The 25,170-nt window shown below is 44.4% G+C and overlaps 1 protein-coding gene across 1 annotated transcript; it reads right to left on the bottom strand.

Moving 5' to 3' along the window:
• Window positions 1-683: 683 nt before the first annotated feature.
• STX6 (syntaxin 6) lies at window positions 684-20,495 on the bottom strand. The gene is made up of 8 exons (XM_048497024.1): window positions 20,299-20,495; window positions 17,533-17,702; window positions 16,786-16,880; window positions 14,907-14,969; window positions 13,916-14,038; window positions 11,628-11,734; window positions 8,647-8,741; window positions 684-7,203 (listed from the first exon to the last, which is right to left on the bottom strand). The coding sequence occupies exons 1-8, from the start codon at window positions 20,331-20,333 to the stop codon at window positions 7,127-7,129; spliced, it is 765 nt and encodes a 254-aa protein (XP_048352981.1). The 5' UTR covers window positions 20,334-20,495; the 3' UTR covers window positions 684-7,126.
• Between the last annotated feature and the right edge of the window lie 4,675 nt (window positions 20,496-25,170).

Here is a 25,170-nt window from a genome sequence, read left to right as displayed (position 1 = left end):
CAGATTAGAGTGCACCTGCTCTTAACCACTACACCACGCTGGCTCTCAGTAGGGTAGATCTAATATGGATTTCTCTGTATCCCCAATATTTTTTTTAAATGTTATGTTTCAACAAAATGAGTCTACTGAGTTGCTATGCTAGTCTGTAAGGGAGAGCTGAAGCAAGTAGATCTTGCCTGTGGGCATCTGAGCGATATAGTTGGAAATGGCATGTAGGACCATTGGTCTGTTGCAGTGTAGATCCTCACGTGCCGTGTATCGCGACTGGCACCTGATCCAAGGAATGGGTTACAAAAATGTATTTTGAAGTTCCCTGCATACAAAGAAGAACCAGCTGGGAGTAGAGGTCTGGAGTAGGTTGGCCCGCAGTTGCTCAAAGCTGATTCAATAGATTTGCACTAGAGTTCAGCATGGTAGTATGCTGGTGCTATTGATAGGAAAGATCCAGGTTCAAATGGCCTTTCAATCATGAAGTAATTGGAACAGTGATATTGAATAACAATGATGCTTTTCAGAACAGTGCAGCATGAATACTCAATGTTTGTCCTGTTGAGGTTCTTGGATTTGGAACCAACTAATTCAAAGCAAGTTCTACCCCCTCCCCCACCCCCATTCTCAGACTTTTGCGGAGGTTGCAAAACCACCCCCAGCTCAAATACAATCAAAACACCACAGGCGGTAAGTCAATTTTCCACTTTTAATACTGCAGGAAGATCTTTTCTGTGTCTCTTTTCATTTATACACAAATAACATGATTCCAACAGCAAGAATAGGAAACAGTGGTTGACCACTTCTCGGAGTCACACTATTTTTAGCTGCCAATGCAAGACCCATTCTCTCTCCCTTGCCCTTTCAACCGAAGAGCTCTGCTGCGACCCCCCCCCCATCTCTCCTCCCAACCACCCCCTCCTCCAGCTTTTTCCCAAAAGGGTGGCCAAAGATTGCCTTCACAGTTCATTCCAGATACTAGCTAGGCATGCCTCTTCCTTGCTAACCTGTTCCTCAGATGCTATATTGATATGTCTCCTTTCCCTAGGAAGGTACCTTCCCACACATGCACCTTTCTTTTGGGTGGCTAATGAAGATTTTTGCCTTATCCACAATAGCAAAGATCTTCTCCACTGTAGTTTTTCTTCCCCCCACTTCAGTGGGGTTGGGTGGTTAAGTAAGCAAGTAAGGTTCAGTCAGATTGGGTGGTTAAGTAAGCAAGCCACTTTTAACAGCACCACCCACCATGTTTGATTAACTCAACACACAATGGATCAATGAAAGTGGATATATTAAGGCCAAAGTAATCTGCTCCTGGAAGGGAAGGCGACATGGCACAGCCCGATCGTGTCAGATGTTAGAAGCTAAGCAGGGTCAACACTTGGGAAGGAGACCACCCAAGGAGCCTTTGCTGAGGGAGGCAACGGCAAACCACCTCTGCTTCCCACTTGCCTCGCAAGCCCCTTGCTGGGGTTGCCGTATGTCAGCTGTGACTTGACGGCATTTTATACACACAAGCTATTACCAGCAGAAACAGGTACAAGAACCAGGTAAAAAACAATGCTTGGTTTAATTATTTAAAAGAATTTCCCTTCTAAGAATAAGAAAATCATCTGTTTGAAACCAGACGAATTGTTCCTGTTCACCCGGCTAGGCTCCTGGAGGAGGGAAGTGAATTCTCCCTTTGCAATGCCTGAGGAGCCACAAGTCTTTCCCATTAGTGGCTCCAAACTGTATTCAGGTTTGGAACTTAGCAGCAGGTGGAAGGGAGCTCCCTGCCACTTGTAGGGGTGGGGGAGACTGTGCCTCAGTCACATAAGCTGACTAAAGGGAAGCAGGGCCCTCTTAAAATCCCCTTTACCTAAACTACCTCTTGGGCACTGAGCTGTTTTTCCTCTAAGAGCCACGCAAGACAACACTCAACAGTTTTCGGGCATTCAATTCCCCTTACAGACGTTATCAGTAATCCTTCTTCTCAATGGGGAGAAGGAGACTGAAGGTTCAGCCACAAGGGCTTGCCAATGGCTACCTGGTGGTGCTCACAGGGCAGGTGAGATCTGAATGAAGGATTTTAGCTTCTTGACCTGCGGGGCATGTCGCACCTGGCAAAATGTTCCCTTTCACATATGGTTCTACTTTAAGTGGCCCAAGCCGTCCTCTGTTGCCCGAGGCTGTGTGATGGCATGGGGTCACTGGGCTATCACTGACCCTGAAGCAGCTGCAAAGGGAAAAGACAGCCCCTTTCCCCTCTCAACTGCTCCTAGTGTCTGGTCAGCCTTCAATCACAGTCCACCTCTGTTTTTCCTTCAGGGCATTTTTAACCACGAGGAAGCTGCAGAATCGCAACAACTCAGAAGCCGCAGCAGGGCAGAGAAGGATCTGGGGAAAGCAGAGTTTCGCCTCACAAAAGAACTGTGTAGGCATTAAGGGTAAAGCTACAGACATGTTTACTCCACTATTCTCAGGGGGAGGGGAGGGGGCGGGGACGTGAGAACAGGCAGCTGGTGTCCACCCCCAGGTCTGTGGCTTCGGCAGCAACTCCGTACGTGTTCACGAACGGAACAATGGGGCAGTGTTTTCGATGAATACGGAGGAGAACGTTAGGGGGAAAAAAACATAAACAGCAACGAACAGGCAGCTCCTGCTTGTCGCTACAAGTGAAGCCTCAGCTGTGTTCAAGCATGTTAGAGACGCTGCCACTAAGGAGGCGGATCTTCCAACCTGCCTGGAATTAACTTTTCATCCCTGTTTAAACCACCATCCAGGGGCCCACGCAGTCACGCTCTTATCACAGGCGTACGCTACGGCATGGTGACACTGGTGCATAAAAAGACTGATGACACTGAATCATTTTTAACCAGGGGAAACAGCCACAGTCAGACAACCTGTTGGGTAATAAGCTGCATGCAGATCTCCATGCAAAAAAGGGCTGAAGAGTTTTTGAACAAATGCAGTGTTTTTCCAGATTTTGATGTCTAACCGGAGTACTTTTCTGCGTTTACAATCAGAGGCTGCTCATACAGCCTACAAGATTAGGAAGCATACCCACAGTAGTGATTCAGGCAGAGGTACAGTGGGTAACCTCCCTAGGGGCAGAGAGGCGGTAGCAATATTAGATCATTCAATCTCTGAGTGCTAACAGGCACCAGGTTACATACTCTTATGATGGACAGATGGAAGGAGGCACATTCAATGCCACGCCTTCTGCGATTTAAGTTCTTGCAGCCATTTTCTCAAGTGATGCACTTGTGCTTCAGGAATGACTGTCCAAGAGGGTGCCTATTTCTAAAATTCAGTGCAATCATTTCCCCAGGATTTATTCCGTTAGCAGTTCTTTGCTGCACTTCCTATAAGGCACATACGAAACTCAGTAGGAAGTTGGAAAGCCCAGGAAAAGGGATTGGGGAAGTTTAGCCTATGTCTTGAAAGTGGCTGAGAGGTTTACCCTGGAAACACCTGGACTTAGTCAGGCTTTGCTCTTCCTTGGGGAGAAAGGGGAGCTCTCCTGCTTTCAGAAAGGAAGCCTTAGAACTTCTAACCTTATGTCTAAAATTAGTCATTTAATAGAATTTGCTTCAAACAAAAGCATCGCCTGTTGCAAAGTGGCAGCCACGCCAGACTTCTTCACACACAAAAGTCCCCTTTGTCAAAACCGTTTTGAGAAGCCAACCATTCAATGAGATACGTTCAGACTCTCAGACTTTTGTTTAATATCTACCCTCTTTGAGGGGTGGTATGTTATTAAAGACAGCCATGATTTATATGGGGGAAAGCTATAGAATTTACTTAGCCTCGAAGAAATACAGTATAGGACGTTGTAGTGCTAATGCTATGATGGGCAGAGGAATGTAGGCAATTAATTGAACATGAAGAACTCTTTGCTTCAGCGTGCTACAATAATAGAGCAGGGCCCCCATACTCTGTCATGAGTAAAGAACTGGCATTTTGTATTGTGGAAGGATTTCACAGCCAGAATCACTAGGGTGTTGTGGGTTTTCTGGGTTGTATAGCTGAAACCCATTCAGAAGAAGATGCCAGCCACAGATACAGGCGAAACATCAGGAGAGAATGCTACTGGAACATGGCCATACAACCCGGAAAACCCACAACACCCTAACTGGCATTTTCTTTAAACTTACAAAACAACCACTATTCAAAGGAGTGCTTCAAATGGGTTTCAGCTATGCTCCTTTGCTGCCTACCTTAGAACTTGCGAACATTGCTGCGTTTCACCTGGGAAGTGCAAACTCTTACCTGTCAAGGGTGAACAACATTGCTGATGCTAGTGATCAGTGCCAGCTGAACAGACACCACAGAATATGTTGGGCTTTGCCATTCTAGCAGCCAAAAAAAAAAGCCCAAGAGCTCTTATCCTCGGACTAGACTATATAAAATAACCAGAGAAAAGGGGGAGGAGGGCATTGTGTGCTTGCAGGGAAACTGCAGCTGTCTGGCTCCTTTACTGCCCCCCAGACCTTTCAAATAAGAGATGAGAAACAAGCAATCAAAATTGATCCCAGCTGTGCAAGCAGGCTTGCTCCCCCAGCAGGGTGTGGGAAATCGGGTCTCCCAGCCTGCAAATAAATTGGAGGGGGGGCAATGCCACACCAGATGTGATCCAAACAGCTGGGAACCCATGCAGGTTCCAGGCCTCCCCATGGAAGGTCAGTTTCGCAAAGCCAACGCTATTGAGGTCGGTCTCACATGGAGGACACTCGCAAACAAAGAAATGTGTAACGACGTGAAGTGTGGGCTGCAGCTGAGAAGCCAACTCTCTCTTAAAGGGACCAAGCACTTACAGAGTACAAACTCACCAGAAAAGTTTTCCTGACTTGCCTGCTTTCAGGGGAAATAACCACGAAAGAAAGTTCCAGATTAGGGTGAAATTGTGCAGAGATAATAATAGAGATGCTTCCTGTTCAGATGGGTCTTGACTGATATTTCAAAGTGGCCAGGCTGGAATACTAGAAAGTTCGAATCGACATGCAGGAAGTCCAGTCCTGTGATTTAGCTGGACTGAAATCCTCCCGTGGGTTTTTGAGTGGCATTTGGACCTTGCTGGACTCTCATTTGTTTCCCCAAATGAAATTACCTGCCATTGTCTGCTTATTTTCACAATGCAAGAGCTGGAATCTTGCAATTAAAAGCGAGTCTATTCGCCTTTGACACCAAAGACTGACGAGGCAGTTCTTAAGAATCTTAAACCCAGGAACATCTATCTTTTTTTCTTCCTCCTTTAATTATTGTAACATCCAGCATGATGATGAACTCAAAACTTTGTGCAAAACTTTGTGAGGTGTTTTAGTAGGTCCTAATAAGAGGAATCCCGTGCCCATCACCCTTTTTTCAGCAGACTAACCTTGTTGATCAGAAACTTGTGAGCCTCAGCTGTGAAAGGAACGTTCCTCAAAGATGCCTGAATCTCACTGACTGTGTCAAAGGTAAGAACTCCCAACAGACAGCTGGAATTTGATATATAGATATATATATAGTCCAAGAAACAGATATATATAGTCCAAGAAACAGTATTAGAGAAGTCTGAAAACTGGGCACTTCCACATCTGACCGAAAGCGGGCTGTGAAGTCTCCCAGGTAACTGGGGCTGCCTTTCCAGCAGATACTGAGGCGACCATGAGAGACTGGAAGGCTGTAAAACTGTTACCCATTTCAAAAGCCTCCCGGGGCAGCCAGGAGCACATCTGTTCATTAGTACATCATTCTACTGTATTATTAAAATGACAAAATTAGGCTTAGAAATCAATATGTCAACAGTTGCTATTCTACAACATCACAAGACTGGAATGGTGATGAATTATTGGCTTCCTTTTTTGCAAACGCCCCAACGTTTCAGGTTCTAAAACGCTAAAGGCACAGGACTACTCAAGATATCGGATGTACGTTTGTGCACCACACAGGCAGAATCCTGCTCCTTTAAGATGTAGCAGCTATAAATATGGGACAGAATGAGGCCCGGGCTCATGGTAAGCCGTTCTTTTCTCAAGCTTCCACTAGATAATGTTCATTTGCTAAACGAAAGGAGCTGTTTAAAAGATGAAGCTATCCCGTGCACAAGATTCTCTTTTCAGAAGGCTTGTATAACCAAAGCCAAAAAATAATTCATGCAAAAACAGCAATCGAGACTTTAGCTACAGTATGTTTGCCAGCATTCTGCTTTGCTGCACAGTGAAACAGAGGCTAAAGCTCTGAAAATCAAGAGTCCTACCATAGCTGCCTGAGGTAGGACAGCATAGTAGGGTTGCAGTCTAGACACACAAGATTAGCTCAGTCATTCTAGCCTGTGAGAGCCAGGCCTGCTTCACTGGATGGAAGCAGAGATCTCTACTCGTGGCCTATGGGCCAGACCCGGTCGTCAGGGCTGATTGTGGCTGCCTGTACAATGGCTCCTGCTCTTAAAATGAGCAAAGATTCATCTTCGCTTTTGTTCCAAAACTTACAGGCCTAGCAGTGTCTACCTTTTTGAACAAATCATGTTTGGAGTCCCAGGTGTACTTTGTTCTAAGTACTGTAGCCTGATTAAACAGTCCTGTTCTGGAGGGAGGTAAATACCCATGTTTAGTGGCTGCTTTTGCTCCTCACCCCTTCTCTTTTTAAGGATCCACGATTATTTTGCAGGGCAGTGCCAGGTGACTGGGTGACAGTGCTGGAGATTCCATGTGCAAAGGAATCTCCCCACTCCCAAAGAGCGTGTGGCGCACGCACACATTAGGTGCTGGTTTTTAACACCGCGGAGAATTTTGCTTTGACAAGCAGACAATTATGGATCGCTGAACGCAGGTCATACCTGCAAACGGATGCAAATCTGTTGGCTTCTCCATTCTGAATCACCTCTCTGCAGAGGAACACGGGAAGAAAAACTGCGACGTCTGAAATCCGCAAGAGCTGCTTCCTGTCACAGCAGAGCTTGGGCCTTTGTTAGTCCTCCGTTTGTTTTCCCCCTCAGGCGCATGGATGAGGATAAGCAGTAAAGCCATGAGAGAAAGAAGTTTCATGCCACCGGTGGTCACTCACAGAAGAGCACAGCAGCAAGCTCCCAGCACAGGTCTTCTGCCTCGGAGATGCAAAGTGTCTAAGATTTCACTGAGAAGGAAGTAGGACAGGAACTTGAACTCCAATCCCGTCACAACACAAAAAACAAGATAAGCACCACCAACAGGATCGTGAAGAGAATGATAATTGCACACCACTGTCGCCGATCTGCAATGGAAAGTGTGTAGATTAGCCCGGTGCGTCCTAGAACATCCATTTGGAGCAGTACTAGAACCTGAGCTGCAGCCAGAGAGGAGGTAGCTTTGCCCGAGGCCTTTCCAGCGACAGCCTCCAAACAATGCAGATCGGTGCATCATCGAAGGCTTTCACGGCCAAAATCACTGGAGTGTTGTGGGTTTTCCGGGCTGTACGGCTGTCTTCCAGTAGCATTTTCTTCCGACGTTTCGCCTGTGTGTGTGGCTGGCATCTTCAGAGGATCCTCTGAAGATGCCAGCCACAGATGCAGGCGAAACATCAGGAGAAAATGCTTCTCAAAACACGGTCATACAGTCTGAAAAATCCACAACACTCCAATGCAGATCTGACTTAAGAACTAGAAACACTGAAAGTGTTTTCTTTTGGATTCAGTGCTCTGATAACCTCTAGACAGATAAACCACTGAGTCTGAGACTCCTGTCCTTGATACTAGTTCTAGATGTTCTAATATGCAGCAGAACTTCAGTTGTTTGTTTTTCTAAATTCATCAAGGCTGATCACCAAACAGGCGGCAAAAGTCTTAGCTTTCTCAATTCATTTTACAATGTTCTAGTGCAGCAATTTGCAAGAGTTCTAACTTCAAGCTATGCTTTTGTGTCCCATAAAATCTCTGCCCATCTGATGGATGCCCCCTAAAACACAACCAGCAATCTCTCATGTGGCTCCAACTGCAAGGACACATCCATAGCAGTGAGGAAGAGTGGAGACGAGTGTTACTGATCTCTTCCCAGAAAAAAACTCCTAAAAAGCTATCAAAGAAACCTAGCATTCCCTGAAATCCAGTGTGGAAGACAGCTTATAGATTAAATCTCTTCAGAGAATGACATCCTCCCCTGTCAGATGATTACTATGCCCCAAACGATCTGGATGGTAGCAACTGAGGTTCTGTTCTTCGTATCCCTCAACAGAAGGAATGAATCCAGTACTTGGGGAGGGAGGGCACGGGATGAGGTTTTCAAGAATTTGCACTAGCATGCAAAAATACAGATACAATAGGCAGATACAAAATACAAAAGATTTGTTGCATCAACAGACCTGTATTAGTTACTTAAGATTGTGCTCGTCTGACTAGGAGACTAAATTGTGCCAGGGTCCTCAGGCAGACAGCTGGCCTTGTGGTACCTCCAAGCCAGAGGTAAGAGGGGATATAGGATGTTTGAGTGTTGGTATGAATGAGGTGTATGTATGAATGGATAACTGGTTATTATATTTATTTTTCTACACTATTACAGGATTTTTTGAACTCTGTAATATTGAGGTTGCTAAGCGGGGTGTCATATTTACCTCTGTTCGGTTTTTTCACCTCCGCTAGCAGTGTTGTTATTTTGGTACCTCCAGAGCCACCCAAATAAACCGGACGCTCTCACAGGTCCGTTAGATGCCAAGCTAACTTACCGCTGGTCATATGGGACACTTTTGCCAGCTTCTTCATAACGTTGTCTAGTCGTGACTGAGTGCTGTCCAGCTCATGAGAGAAGTCGTCCAGCATGCTGGAGCCGCGGGGAAAGAAAAGCCATCAGAATAAGCTATGGGCTTTGAGACTACATAACACAAGGAAGAGAAACTGATGCTGATGACTGGCTGCAATATGTGGAAAAAACTTCACTGCATTCATAGGGAAGGAGAGGCTTGGCATTGAAGTCAGGGGAAGGAAATGTGGAAGGTTCCATTCCAACAGACTGGTCACTGAGAATCATGTCCAGGTTAACTTTCGACCTTTAAGGGAAACAATTCACAGACCCAATAATTTTTCCCCACTCCGGTAAGAAGAAGAAGAGGAGTTGGATTTATACCCCACCTTTCTCTCCTGTAAGAAGACTCAAGGTGGCTTACAAACTCCTTTCCTCTCCTCTCCCCACAACAGACACCTTGTTGGTTAGGCTGAGAGAGTTCTCAGACAACTGTGACTAGCCCAAGGTCACCCTGCAGGAATGTAGGAGTGCGGAAACACATCTGGTTCACCAGATGAGCCTCTGCCACTCAGGTGGAGGAGTGGGAATCAAACCTGGTTCTCCAGATTAGAATCCACCTTCTCTTAACCACCAAACCACGCTGGTAAGGCAGCAGCTGCGGGGCGGGAGTAATCATCTTCCTTGTCTCCCTCTCTCACCATTGCTCTGATCAAATTTGAAATTCCCTGAAGTTGCAGTGAAAAAATTTTAATAGGAAACGTATAATGTGTCTCCAACTCTCTCTCCTGTAGATTGTTAACAAAGTGCTTTCTAAAATATGGGCCATAGTGAAAGACGGACAAAAATATTTACTTGGTGGATTCTGTTCATTACCCCCCATGAAAGTTCTGAGATTTTCAGTCATTAAAAAAATGAAATTATCTCAATCCCAGAAGCATTAAGATTCTATTTAACTGTTACTATAAACCTAAAATGTTTAACTCTATAGCCTCCCCGGTACAAAAAAAGCCACAGACATTAAATAGAAACAAGGAGAAGCAACTTTAGTTATGGCAAGATTGCCTGACTTACTTTCTCTCTCATATCCATTTAGTCAAGAGAATGTGAGGGCTTCTGGGGTTGGTACGGCTTTTTAGTCAGGAAACCCAAGCTAAAGATATTGTTTGTAAAGGTTGCTGCTTCCATTAACTTCCTTACTGCAACACAGCTTGGTTTTGACATGGCATTCATTTAATGTTTCATGTCAAGTCCTTGGAAGGGCAGGATATAGTCTATTGTAAGGGGTATAAAAGAACTAGAGTCCAATAGTACCTCAACAACTAACAAAATTTCTGGCAGGGTATGCGCTTTCATGAGTCACAGATCACTTCTTCAGATACCACGAGAGTATGGTTATTATGCACAAGGTGTCTGCTGCACTAAAGGGGTGAGTGTCCATTGCAGTAAGATATATTGTACAGACATCTTTCCTCAAGCCCCACCTGAGGCATTTGTACTATATTAGACCCATCAAAATAATTATAGATATAATCCAGGACTATCAAAATAACAAGCCTCTCTCTCCTCCTGCAGCAGCAGCAGCAGCAGCAGGAAATATATATATGTGTATGTGGAAGGGAAGGGAAGGGGAGAGAATATCAGCTCTAGGACATGGGCCCTTGTTCAGCAGCATGTGGTCCAGGAAATTACTTTGTCTCTTTCATTTGGGGGTGGGGATTATTTTTGAAAAGGGCTGCAATATTGATATAACTGCAACAACAGCAATATCGATGTAACAGTAATTTAAAGACTTTTACAAAGCCAGCAATCTTTAGACTACCAGGTGTGATGAGATCTGTGCTTTTAAGAGTGAGTTGATGGGTGGATTTAAGAGAACCAGGAAAAGCAGACCCTGGAGAGTTTAGCAGACCAGCAGCACAGTAAGTGCCTCCTCACGTGTAAACAGAGAAACGTGAGGAGACCCCACTACAAGCCCACTGTGCAGTGAAGAGCCCCAAGGTAAGCATTCTATGTATAATGGGCCTATGACTCACGAAAGTTGAGAAATTTTGTTAGTCTTTAAGGTGCTCTTTTCTACCATTACAGACAGACGAACATGGCTTACAAGTGGAACCTTGTAGGGAGACCGCTAAAGTGAGGCCTTGAGGCCACAACAAACAATAAAAGCACACCTGTGCTCATGCAATACCTGGATATATAGTTTTGTGGGAGAAGGGAAGCAGGCCTCCCAGTAGCCTGGAAGTTAAGGTCTATAATATAAACCACTTTTCTCCTACAGAGAGGAATTACAGGAACAGGCTGTGGAACCACTCAAATTGTCAATGCACTGCTTGCTTAAAGCTGCTTTCTAAGACACAGAGGCCTCCAGGAAAAGAATTTTGTTTCTATGCAGGTAAAAGAGACTTAATAAGATTCCTTCCCATTCCGTTTCAGATTTTTTCCTTCTGCTCCTCTTTCCAAAGTACTAGAAACTTTTGGACTTCGTTATTTTAGTGTAAGACTTGTTTCCCTACGAAGCACAAACCCAAATTGTTTGGCCTTCCCAACTTCAGCATGATGAGTCAGACTTATTGTTGGTTCAGCCTCGAACACACATATTGTATCTCATCATGGCAAGGAAACCAGATGTAAATAGTCACAATTCTCAAAGGCCAAACAACCGGCAAGACCCTGCTTTGTTTAAGTCAGGTATCTATTTTTAGACACGAACTATTTTTGTTCTGGGGCAAAGAGGGGAGAGATATCTAAACTATCGCTAACTCTAAACATCTGATTGTATTAGGTTTGGGCTAAGGATATAAAAAGCATGAATGACTGGAACAAAGGTCGTTCTACTGCAGACTCCAGTTTCCAGCACCGGCCAGCCTGATGCTTCTTGAAAGTTGACCAAAAACTACATCTCACTGCTAGGAAGGCTGTTGTTGATAGTGCTGTACTCAATGACAAATTTGTTCCAAGACTCACACTGCTTGTTCATCCAGTTCCCCTCCAATGCGCTGGGACATGTTCTTTAGAACACCAATGCTGCCAGAGACCAGCTCCAACTGTTCATCTTGCTGCTCAATGATTAACTGCGTTTAAAAAGGGGAGGGGAAATACATAGTTAAAATCATGTATCCATTTGGCTTTTGAATCCAGAGTTCTAATCACAGCTTCGTGTCCAGCCAATTTAGGTAAATTCATAACTGTCCACAGACTACTTCTCAAAGATTAAAAAATGGGGATCTTCTATGAAGAGAACGTAGGGCCAAATATATGTGCTTCCAGATTCCTATCCCAGCAATTCTCTTTTCAAAATTTCACTTTTTCTAGAGACTAACAGTAAAATGCACTCAGTTGTAGTGAGCTCAGAAGAAAACATAATTCCTCCAAGACCATGACCTCCCCCCCCACACACACCCATTTTAATTGGGAGCCTCCCACCCCATCCCATCACTGCATGCAGAGTCCAGCCAAATCCGCCAAGGGTTCTGTTTTATTTGTTGCAGTGACTGGCCCAGGGTCCTGGAATTGACTCATGAAGAAGATCTGAGGGTCAACAGAGAAGGGACTGTAAGGTCTGTTTGGAGAGGTATCAGGGCGCTAAACACCTAATCTGCCAGTTTGGATGTTTGTACTACTTGGCAGCTTTTTAAAAAAATTAAGTGCGATTATGCAATTTGTAGGCTGCCTCAAGTGCATCTTGAAGTGTGATATGACAAAGTGTCTACAGAGCAGACTGTTAAGACTCTCAATAATGTGATGTTGCTTGAACTGAGCGAGACTTGCTGCTCCAAGGTGGAAAACCATTGAGCTAACTCTTATACTGCACTGGCACAGGTAAGCCATGGTCTTTCTTAATTGGTACTGTGCTAATTACAACCATACTCATGGTGTTTATATCACTCCAATACTCATAGCCAATCCAGGGAGACACAGATTGTTTTGTCTTTCGCAGATGCTCTCTGATAAGAAGCCTGAAATTCTGTGCCATGTTGCAAAATTTGGTCAGAATGCAAGAACAGGAGCCCCCTGGTTAATTCTACTGATAGCTAAAGTAATTCTATTGTTCTAATGTGTACTTTATCTTACTTAACTGATGTATTTTAAATTTTATCTTGTTTTATCCTGTGCTTGTCTCGGACTGTGAATAAGTCTTGACTGATCGATTGATTATTTAGTGGGTAAATGTTTTAAATATTCTGTATTATGTTACTTGTGTGCCAGCTGATCCCTACTTGACTACAGATAGGCACCAGCTGGCATTATTTCCCTTGCTGAAGGAGCTGAGTGATTTCACTGATGACAAACGGCTGCTGGTACCAAGACTGTTTTTGTTGTTTAAAGAATTTATGTTGCACCTTGCCTCCTCAGACTCAGAACAGCTAACACAGCTGCAAAAAGTGCAAAGACCTGAAGTGATCACATCTATCGATCGAGAAGATAAAAACCACACCACCAAATCTCTCAAAACAGTTCACTGCCCATCAAATACCCTCGGGAACAAAACCTTCTTTCTGGTTACTGCAAATGAAAGGGTCCTCTGCACCCCCATAGGCAGGCCATTCCAGAGGAATGAACCTAGGGCAGAATGCACCTACCACAGAAAAGGCCCATGACCCAACTGCTGCCAAGTCTAAATGAGAGGCCAGCTTACAAGCTAGATGTAACTGAAAGAAGGCGCTCCTAGCAACAGAGCCAACCTGCTTATCCATTGACAAGGCCGGGTCAAGAGCACCCCCAAGCTCTTAACGTGATCTACTGAAAAGAGCTTAACAGCGCATAATGCTAGCAAACTGACAGTACTCTTCCTTCCCAAGCAGCACCACCCCTGGCTAATCACTTCCCAGAAAAAGGCTCTCTTCCTGCCACTTTCTTTTATCTCTATCCCAGGCAAGCCCATAACACAGCTGGGCTATGCACACCTGGGAATCTCACCTAGTATCATGGAAAGTGCAATTCTGAGGGCAGAATTATTAGCACCTGATCCCAACCAAACAAGAACTTCCGGACCCAACTGCCAGTCGTTTTATTGATTTATTTTAGACCGCCCTTCCCCATATGGTCTCAGAGAGGCATACACACAACAAATCGATAAAATATTTTTATCTAGATCCCAGCATATAAATTCCAGTCAAATCTAATTTTACTTCTCAAAAACCATATTCGTACACTTATTATTTGACTCTCACATCACCTTTCCTGCTTGTGTTTTCACAAGACCCCCAGTGAATGTCTCCCAGGGTAACAACTGGCCACAGGAACGGGTTTACCTGCTGCTGTGCTTGCTGATCCTCAATGAAGTGTGAATTTGCTGACTGCAGTTCTCGATCCAAGCGGCTATACTTGTCAGTCCCAGAACTCCAGCTGTGTGTACCACTTTCTCCTAGAAGCACCTGCACATCACAAATTAAAGGGGGAACAATTTTAGCAATCTGCAATCATATCCCCAAAGCCACTCTCAAGGAGAAATGCATCAAGTAATATGCCGTAATTAGTATCTACTTATTTCTTGTTATGGATAGTATTAAAACAAACAGAAGGCAGTAGGTGATGAATTGGAAGCTTAGGAGATGCTAACACAATACCACATCAACATCAAAGCGCCAATGAGTAAGAAGGGTGTCACCGATGGAATGTCAAAATTGCGGTAAGCAAAACTGGGCTAAATTCTCAGTTTATTTAACTTGCCAATTCCGGACAGTGATTTCCAGGAGCCATGTTGCCTAGCTTCTTTACAGCAGAATTTCACAAACAAAAGCAACATAAAGTCTGGGGTTCAGTTTCTACATCACCTCCAAATGTGTGACTAGGTAACTTTTCTTGCTTGGAATTATTAGGCAAGGGCTCCAGATAAACATCATTTGCACAGGAAACGCCCTAAAGACTGTCACCGTAATCTCCCCCTCCTCACCGTGACAGAGAAGGAGCTGTTACCATTGCTAGCCTTCCATAAAAACGACGGCTAATTCCAAAAGCCAGAATTCATAGCTTCCTAGGGTAGACCTTACATTTGCCTGATCGGAGGAGATCACCTTGAGCAAACCATGAATTTCCCTATGAGTCTCAAGGAAAATGCACGAACTGCAAGCAACAGAATGCAAGCAAATGTTCCTCTATTTTAGGCAGACCTGTCATGCCCTGCTGAGCAAGGCTTGCTGCCCCAGCTTCCTCATATGCACTCCTTCAAGAAACTTGACACTCAATATCAAGAGTGCAACCATAACCAAACATAACAGAAGACAACCCAGCAGCGATACTCACCTGTCTGTTCTTCCTTTCAGCTAGTGCTTGAACAGAAGTATTCGACATTTGATCCTTCATGTCCTGTCAAAAAAGTGCATTCTTAAATCAGGAACGCTGACTGGCTAGAGAACTGTAGACATCCCAACTTCAGGCCTCAGTTCCTTTTTTAAAGTTTGGTCACACCAGCTTTCTGCAGTGCCAGACCGGGATACTTATTCCTAAGTTTGAAGTCAAATTAGCAAGTCTGGTAGAAAAACCAGAAGGTTAAGTAGTATTGAGGCACTCTTGTATACTAATAACGGCTCACAGTGGCTCCCGTAGTTTTGAACCCAGGGCATGTGCATCACAGATATCACAATGGTGGGCAATGACCAACTCCTGAAATAACCCCATAACACAGCTTTACAGAACCAAATGTGGGTTTCTTTGCTGATAACTTTGTACATAACAGCTGCAAAATGAAGGCCACTGGGGAAAAAAAGCAGCTTGGATCAAAAGTACATTTCAAGTTCAAGTACCGTTAAGTCTTCAGAGACGAGCGCGTGAAGAATCTCCAATACAGCAATATCTGAGTTGCCAGACTGCATCACAGAGGTTCCCACTTCCCCCTTTAGGACTGAATAGGGAGACAAAGCAGAGATGGCTTCCTCTGCCCAACTTCCCTGCCTGCTACAGCAAGCAACATTACTGTTTTATTGCTCAACAGAAAGAGGACAGGGAGAGGCAATTTGGTGCAGCCCTGGCTCCCAATTCAGCACCAAATTGACAGGCCAAATTAGACAACATGGAGATCATGTTTCTCAGCATCTTCTAAAGGGCAATTTCAGTGAGGCAGGCCCTTGACTTGAACCAGAGCTGCATGGAGAGGGGCTTAATTCAGGGGTCTGCAATCTATGGCTCTCCAGATGTTCATGGACTACAATTCCCATCAGCCCCTGCCACCATGGCCAATTGGTTGCAGACCCCTGGCTACCTTCGGGGGTAGGGCGGTATATAATAAATAAATAAATTCATCAACCTCCACAAGATTTTTGTTAACTTAAACCACTGCAACCCTTGCCATTAACTATTTAAAGTAGCTATTCATCTCCCCACCCCCCACCTCTCCAAAAGGTTAGTAACAGAACAAGGCATGGATGGCAACTGGCAAAACTATGCAAAGTCAGAAGAATTAAACTTTTCCTTCTCCCTGTATGACACCAATCTAAATTAGGGCCTTGCACAGCCTACATTTATTTTTAAGTGTCACTGAAACTATTCAATTATGGTGCGTTTTCTGCTATGATGTTGATGCTTCATGGGAGATAAATGCCCATTCGCAGCTCCAGCTAATGACCTACCGCTATAGTCTGTTAATTCTTTACAAAGGGCAGGGAACACTTAGGCAACACTTTCTCCCATTTTCCCAAGGAAATGCACTCTTTCCTTCCCGGCTAACAGAACACTGCTGTTTCCCTTATACTTTCCAGAGATTTTTGAATCTGAAGCCACCCACAAGGGCCTGAATACATCAGGTGAGAAAGATGCTGAATAGTTCCTCTGAACTGTGATTTAGCTTTTGAGCATGATTCTGTGATGTCATGAATACACAAAAAGTTCTTAAAGACATACTACTCGCCACTGTCTTTAAGCCTTCCTCCCCGCTTTCAGGTTTTTTATCACAACGCAGACACAGGCTATTTTTTATGGAAGATCTGTCCTTGAATTGACTGTTTCACAATCGCTGTCTTGTTTATTCTTGTACAACTGTAGCAGTTTTCAGCGATAGGCTGTGTTTCCTCTTAATCTCTCGGTGAATTAGAGGCTGTCTTCCCCCTCCAGCTGCTCTAAGCGGCCATTATTTCCTCGCTTTGCATTGTTGAGGTCTTTCTCGGTTTATGAAACTGAAATGCCTTACCCTGACCACCTGCCGGGTGCTTGTGATAAAAGCTTTTCTCACACCCAGTTCTGTTGCATCAAGGTTGAATTTCCGGGGATTTGCTTCAACTATGCGTTGGGAACAGCCAGTTAAGGGGATAACATCTCATACATAGTCCCTCATATCTAACCCATTATTAATAGAGCCCTTATCAAATACTTTCTCCTGACTACTATCCTTGGTCAAGGTTGGGGCTTTGTTTGCTTCCTTAATTGAGACTTTTAAGTGTGTCATTTAACAGAATGCATGTCACAGCCATAAAATCTCTGCATTTAATACCGTCTATGCTTCTTATATATAGGAACTCCAGGGCACAGAATGGAACTGCATTTAAAAGCTCTGCTCGTGACCTAAATTTGATCCCAACAGAGGTCAGTTTCAAATAGCTGCCTCAAGCTTGACTCAGCCTTCCATCTTTTTGAGGCAGGTCACATAGGTACCCAGCTTGCTGGAGAGTAAAGTGCAGATGGCTGGAGAAGGCAATGGTAAACCACCCCTAAAATGTAGTCTGCCTAGTAAACATTGTGATCTGATGTCACCCCATGGGTCTGTAAAGACCCGGTGCATGCATAGGGGGCATGCATAGCTTCTTATACAATGAATGCATTTTTTAACTTAAACAATATTTATATCAAGACTAGCCTATTCATTAACTTCTTGTGCAAAAACTGTACTAGTCTCTTGAGGAGATTCATGCATCTACTGATCTGAGAATCTAAAGGATATTAATAGTTTCATCTAAGTCTTCAAGATCCCATTCAATGCTTCTTAGGTTGTTCCTTAGCTCATTGGTGGTCCAGTCAATTTCTTCTCTTGTAGCTGTGCACGGATCTTGCAAGAGCTCTGTCCATCTTTGGAACAGTCCCTGGGCAGTATTCACTGCCTTCTGGACCTCCCTGGAAGCAAAAAACCAAAAAGTTAGGTCACATTAATTTGATACACGACAACATCACTATGGACTTGGGAATGCCAAACTGAAATCTATGGCTGGTTTGCTACTACTTCTACTACTAAGTTCAAACACAATTTTGTTTGAATATACTCATCTACAGGCTGTGCTAATCAACACAGGCAATTGGTTGTGGTGGGTTTTTCTGGCTGTGTGGCCATGGTCTGGTAGATCTTGTTCCTAACATTTTGCCTGTATCTGTTGTTGGCATCTTCAGAAGTGTATCACAGAGGGAAGTCTTTTACACACTGTGTCCAATTACACACTGTTAGTCTGTTACACACTGGACTTCCCTGTGATGCAACTCTGAAGATGCCAGCCACAGAATCAAGCGAAACGTTAGGAAACGTTAGGAAACCAGACCACGGCTACACAGCCTGGAAAACCCATCACAACCAGTTGAATCCGGCCGTGAAAGCCTTCGACAATACATTGAACACAGGCAATATTCTATCATGGATGCTCAAACCACGTTCTGTACAGCAGCAGGCCCTTGCAGCCATACATATGGGACATAAATTTCATCAGTGAATATGTAGTGTGTGTGTTTCCCAGGAACATAAAAGAATGCATTCAATACTAGGAAATAGCAGGACAACAGCTGGGCGGGATGCAACAGATGGATAAGAACTACACCTTCACTCTAGCAGAGTGTGCTCAAGTTAGATAAGCCAGAATTATAACTAGACTAAATAATATTTCAGTCTGTGCATTTAAAAAAACAATGTGCATGAAATAGAAGCTTCACGGAGACTGTCAAGGGGGAGGGGGCTGAAAGCCAATGCAGCAGAACGTGCTGGGTAGCGTTTAATTTCCAAAAGCAGAATGTTGGGACCCTTTAATGTTCCATGCTGGGTGCAACCAGGTGTCAAACTTGCAGCCCACCAGATGTTGTGGACTACAATTCCCATCATCCCCTGCCAGCATCATGCTGGCAGGGGATGATGGGAACTGTAGTCCATAACATCTGGAGGGGCACGAGTTTGACACCTATAAACATACTCAGCAGCATTTCATATAATTATGTGTTGTTCAGGGACAAGTTATATATATCTAAGCAGAGCACCAGATTACACGAAGTCCTAGACAGTGGAAGCTGACAAAGATATAGGATGGATAAGAACAAGACCCACGTAACAGCTTTTAACCACCTTTTCTCCCCACAAGCGCATGCGCTGTCCCCGACTGAAGATATATTTGCCAGTTTTAATAACTTTCTGCACCATGATCCAACCCCAGGCAAACTCCTTAGACCAGGGGTAGGGAACCTGCGGCTCTCCAGATGTTCAGGAACTACAATTCCCATCAGCCTCTGTCAGCTGTAGCCAGTTGGCCATGTAGGCAGGGGCAGTAGAGTAATTCTAATTCAGGCTCATCTGGAGAGCCGCAGGTTCCCTACCCCTGCCTTAGACCCACCAATTGCTAATCAGGGAGAGCAATGTGGAGTGAGACAGTCCAACTCCATAGAAAAGCACTTCTGCCCATTGCATGGAACAAAGAAGGGCATTTTAATCTCATCCTTCCAACAAAGACTTCATTCTGTCCTCACTCATTTTTATCCTCACTGCAACCCTATGATTTAGGTTAGGGGGCATGGTCAAGGCCATTCCGTAAACTCCATGCCTCAATGGGGACTGCATAACCTACCAGTGGGGACTGAAACCAGACCCCTTCCAGCCACTCAAGACCCATAGCTCTCAATTTTGCAGATATTACCCTCTTTTTTTCCTGAATGCACCCCTACAATGTTTCAAAACAAGCTCTTTCTTCAATGTACAATAGTAGGAATAGAGAGTTATATTAATGATTCCTATTCTTTTAATTAAAATGAGGGTTTTTTAGTTTGGGGGTGGGGGGAGCATTCAGATCTGAGACCCCACATAGTGTAGTAGTTAAGAGCATTGGCCTGGGACTGTAATGGCAAACTTTTGACATGTGTGTCAAAGGTTGCACACCACAACATTTTGAGCGATACGCCTGCATTCACCAACACCCAGCAACAACTATTCTCCCTGTCTGGGTCATACTGACCCAGTCATTCCTGTAGTTATTTGATGGTTGGACTGTATTCTTTAAAACAAATCAACAATTATTTCTCTTTTGTTAGGGAGAGGGGTAGCACACCAGAGGAGTCCAGTTACGCATTTTCCAAAGTTAGCCCAAAAGGTTTGCCATTACAGGATTGGGGTCTAGCAGATCCAGGATCCCCGCTTGCTGGGTGACCTTCACCTAGTCGCTCTCTCAGCTTAGCCTACCTCGCAGACCTGTTGTTCTGAAGATGATAATGAGAGAGGGGGGAGAATGGCGATTCAAGCCACTCAGGATCCCTGCTGAGAGGAATATCCGGGAGTAAGTGTTCAAATAAATAAACTTCCCCGCCAAGAGAGTGCAGCCCACTTCTGGCTCCCCTAACGTACACGTGATGTCTGAGCCAGTGTCCCGCGTTCATACGTGCAGACAAACACGCATCGGCGTCCTTGCTAAGAGGGAGGCCCTGACCAAGCCGCCGCCCTCGCCCCCTTCTTCGCCCAGCAGCCACCCACCCTTTCACCACAAAGAAGGGGTCCTCCATGGACATCTCCGGGCCTCTCCTCACAACGTGACGAGGATCCCCGCCAAGGCTGGGCCACCGGATCCCTGGATCCCCGCTCGGCTCCGCTCGCTTCCTTCGACCCTCTCAAACTCCCTCCCGGGCGGTCGAAGCAGTCACAGCACCATCTCTCCGCCCACCGAGAATCGGCCTCAGGAACCCCTCTCACGTGACGGGGGCCAGCCGGGCGCGCTGACGTCACGCGATGCGGACTCCCTGTCTGCAGGGGCAGAGGCCACGCTTCCGCCAGACGATGAGGGGGCGGGGCTTGTCACTCATATTAATATATTCCACTGTAAAAGGCAAATCTAATTCAGAAATTTGGGGGAAACCGTTCATGCTACGGTAAACTGGGATTGGGATTCTGTGTGTGTGTGTGTGTGTATACAAGGAATCATTCATACCCAAGGAATCATTCGGATACATCGCTGACTTGCAATGCTAATTCTTGAGAGTAAAATCCGTGTGTGTGTGTGTGTGTGTGTGTGTATTTTACTCTCAAGAATTAGCATTGCAAGTCAGTGATATATATATAAGAATGATTCCTTGTGGATTTTGCTCTCCAGAGTAAGCACCGCAAAGCAGTGATCTATGAATAGGAATCCTTGTGGATTTTACTGTCAAGTCTAAGCATTCCAAATCAGTGTTATATGTGTATGAATCTATGTGAATTTTACTCTCAAGAGTAAGCATTACAAATCAATGACCTATGTGTAGGAATCCTTGTGGATTTTGCTCTCAAGAGTAAGCATTGCAAATCAGTGACACATGTGCAGGAATCCTTGTGGATTTTACTCTCAAGAGTAAACAGGGCAAGTCAGTGATCAGACAGCTCAGTGGTTGCCACCACCTGCACAGTAAACACGTGCCAAAACACCAGCTTTCAAAGTGGAAAGGCCAATTAATCTTCATATCCTGAAGTAGCATAGTTCTGAATATTAATTGTTGGTGGCTAGTAGAGACAGATAAACAGTAGAGGGATAGAAGCTCTCAGGTTCTTTTACCTGGTATCGCCAGGTAAAAGAATCATAACAGTAAGGGATGGGAAATACCTCTGCATGAGACCGCAAAGAGTTGCCATCAGTCTGAGTAGACAGTACTGCCAGTTCCATATTGGGAAATACCTGACTAGGGCTGCCAGCTCCATGCTGGGAAATACCTCGAGATTTTAGGGGTGGAGTCTGAGAAGAGCAGGGTTTAGGAAAGGGAGAGACTTCAATAGTATGTAATGCCATAGAGTTCACCTTCCAAAGCTGTCACAGATTTTGTGTGTATTGGTAAAGTGCCGCCAAGTTGCAGATGATGTATGTAACTCCTTCTTAAGGTTTTCAAGGCAAGGGATTTGCCATTGCCTGCCTCTGTATTACACCCCTTTGGTGTCCTATCTAACTACTAACCAGGACCAGCCTTGCATAGGTTCTGACATCTGATGAGATCGGGCTTGCCTGGACAATCCTGATCAGGCTTTACAGCCTGAGAGATTTTATTCCAGCATCAATTTTGATAGACTATTTAATTTACAAGTTAGTGGGCTGCTGCAAGGGGCAGGGCGGGGCGGGGGTATGTGCACTGGCAGTCAGGAACAAGCAGAATCAAGCCCCAGTAGCTCTGCTAGGCCAGCATTACAGGGGTTTCCGGTTTCAAGACTCTCAGCACTGACAAACTGCTATCACCTCACCAGTTGCTTGCTCCTGCATTGTAGCCAGTTGGAAGCTGATGTATGTAGCTGGTGCTTTTGCCCTGGTCTCTGCTGACCGGTCTCTGCAGGACTGGCTTGTAGCACTGCAGGGGCTTCTCCCCTTGGCTTTCTCTTAGGCCAGGGGTGTCCAACTCTGGTGCTTCAGATGTTCATGGACTACAATTCCCACCAGCCCATAAACATCTGAAATGCCAGAGTTGGACACCCCTGTCTTAGGCCATTGTTTTCTTCCCAGTCTGTCTCTGACCTAGAGTCTACTTCAATGCAGCGAGGGCATCCTCACTAAGCAGTCTGGACCATGAAGTGCAGGAAGGACTGGGTGAAATGTAATCATGTGAAATCCACGTTTCATCTAGCAAAAACACAGAGGCCATCCACTACTTACCCTATAGGTAGTTGCCTACCTGCTTGTGGGTTTCCTAGAAACTTCTGGTTAGTTACTGCATTTATACCTGGAGTCCACTAGGGGAGCTACAGAGTTGAGTTATTCCCATATAAGGAAGAAAAGGTGTAATTCCCCCAGATTTGTTGCAGCTGTAGGTGGTTTACCTCAGAAAGGCTCCAAGTTCGTTATGAACTATATATTGCTATTCCAGGTATGAGAATATTTGTATTTGATTGCTGAAAGGGAGGGGGTTGTGTTTATATTGGTTGGATAATAGTTGGTACTTTAGTTTTCTGTCACGGATCCTGCAATGGATGTTATATGAATTTCCCCAGATTTGTTGGAGAGCCTGCAGCTGTAGGTAGTTCACCTCAGAAGGACTCCCAAGTTTGTTATGAACTAGATATTAATATTCCTGGTATGACAATATTTGTATTTGCTGAAAGTGTGTGTGTGTGTGTGTGTGTGTTTACAGTGACTGGCAAATAGTTTGTACTTTAGTTTTCTGTCACAAAGCCTGCAATGGATGTTATATGAATTCTCCTGGATTTGTTGGAGAGCCTGCAGCTGTAGGTACCGTAGTTTACCTCAGAAGGACTCCCAATTTTGTTATGAACTACATAGTAATATTCCAGGTATGAGAATCTTTGTATTTGTTGAAAGGGTGTGTGAATGTGTGTGTGTGTGTGTGTGTGTGTGTTTGTTTGTTTGTTTGTTTGTTTGTTTACAGTGACTGGCAAATAGTTTGTACTTTAGTTTGTACTTTAGTTTGTCACAAAGCCTGCAATGGATGTTATATGAATTCTCCCAGATTTGTTGGGAGAGCCTGCAGCTGTAGGTAGTTCACCTCAGAAGGGCTCCAAGTTTGTTATGAACTATATATTCATATTCCTGTTATGAGAACATTTGCATTTGCTGAAAGGGTGTGTGTGCGTGTGCGTGTGTGTGACTGAGAATATTTGTGTGTGTGTGATATGAGAATATTTGTCTTTGTCTTTGATTTCTGAAAGGGGTGTGTGTGTGTTTATATTGGTTAGATAATAGTTGGTACTTTAGTTTTCTGTCACGAATCCTGCAATGGATGTTATATGAATTTTCCCAGATTTGTTGCAGAGCCTGAAGCTGCAGATAGTTCACCTCAGAAGGACTCCAATTTTGTTAGGAACTATCTATATTGATATTCCAGGGCTATATTGGAATCCTTGAAGAGAAGACTAGACTGCTCAGCAAAGGCAAAGCAAAGCTGCAAAGCCCAACCTTCTCTAAGGGACCCAGCTCTACAAAAGCCAGAAAGGATCTGAGACTCTGCTAGGCTGTTTGGTCACAACAGGTCTGAACCATTATATGTTGAATATTGTTTTCTATATTTGATTTACTGTTCTGTATGCTACTTCTTATGAAAGAAAGAAAGAAGAAAGAACAAGTTGGAAAATAGTTTTCTGTAATTTTTCTGTTTAGTGCCACAGGGTGGGATCACACTGTCAAATAGCGAACTCTTTTTGTTTCGACTGAGAATAACATCCTTCTTGGAATTAAGTGGTATTACACATTTATAGATCCCCCCCCCTTGCAAGCACTCAAAACACTAACTGAATGTCATTCTCACCAATACACTGCATTTATGAGAAGGCATATAAGCAGTGATCTGTTTATTCACTGGAATTCATGTATGGCGACCAGCATCCAGCGACGGTCTGGAATACTCTCGGAATTACAGTTACAATCCAAGCTATAGAGGCTAGTTGCCTCGAGAAACTGTCTCTAGTTGCCTCGGAGAAATTGGAGGGCGCGGTGTAGCATATACCCTCCCTTAGCTCCGCCCCCAAATCTCCAGGAATTTCACAACCAGGAATTGGTAACCTTAGATTTGTGGCCCCACCACCCTATCGCTAAACTTCAGATCTGACAACTGTTTCCTTTCCCTGGTTATTCCCAAGATAACCTTGCAAGCTACCATGGTTCTCATTTTACAAAAAGGAATGCTCAAGCTGGGGCAAAATAAGTCTGTCATTGGGAAGGCACCAAAACAGCGCTATAAACTGCTGAAAGTTGATAGAAGATTTTGAAACACTGGCAATGTTTGCATGTTTTTGGTAAATAGGACTGAAAAGAGGCTACTTGGTTTTAGTCAAATAAATCAGCTTTACTTTGTTGGTGGCATTTTAGGAACTCTGCCCCTAAACATAGACCACTCCATGGGTACAGGTGGCTGGTTTTTCTCTTTCCAAAAAATTTAGGAGTCATGTTGAGGAATGTATTCTGCTTACAGCCAAGTGGCCTCCACCAAATCAGGGCTCTCAAAAGGATTGTGTTGCTATGGGAGTCTTCCGGATCAATCCGCTGTTTATTATCCAAGCAACATTCCCTGCAGACTAGGTGTATAAATCATGCTGCGGCAGTGTAGTACCGAATGCAAGGTGTTGCTGCTGCCGCCTGTTTCTTCATTTAGCATGTGAATTAAAGCTTCCCAACTTGTCCTCCCTTTCGTCTTTCTGCAGTTGCATTTGTACTGACCCTGCTATTTTTCTGCCGAGAATTACATTGCTATGCATGATTGCTTGGGAGCAAGCCCACAAAGTCAATAGGACTTACTGCAGTGTACAGATAGGATGGCAGTCTGCATCAATCGCACGCTGTGACATTATTCCACATGTAGATAGATAGATAGATATTTATTATTACGGCCTTTTGGCCAGCCAATTATTCCACATGTATCGTTTTACCACTCTTATGCATGTTAT

Source organism: Sphaerodactylus townsendi, linkage group LG05 (assembly GCF_021028975.2).
Source record: "Sphaerodactylus townsendi isolate TG3544 linkage group LG05, MPM_Stown_v2.3, whole genome shotgun sequence".
In the NCBI taxonomy this organism is placed as follows: domain Eukaryota; kingdom Metazoa; phylum Chordata; class Lepidosauria; order Squamata; family Sphaerodactylidae; genus Sphaerodactylus; species Sphaerodactylus townsendi.
This window is presented reverse-complemented; position numbering and strand designations above follow the sequence as displayed.

Coding starts and splice junctions, on each gene's coding strand:
- STX6 (XM_048497024.1), bottom strand. CDS start 20,333: ATGTCCATGGAGGACCCCTTCTTTGTGGTGAAAGG. Junction 17,703..20,298: donor CCCTTCTTTGTGGTGAAAGG/GTGGGTGGCTGC, acceptor TTTTGCTTCCAG/GGAGGTCCAGAAGGCAGTGA. Junction 8,742..11,627: donor GAACTGGATGAACAAGCAGT/GTGAGTCTTGGA, acceptor CCGCGGCTCCAG/CATGCTGGACGACTTCTCTC.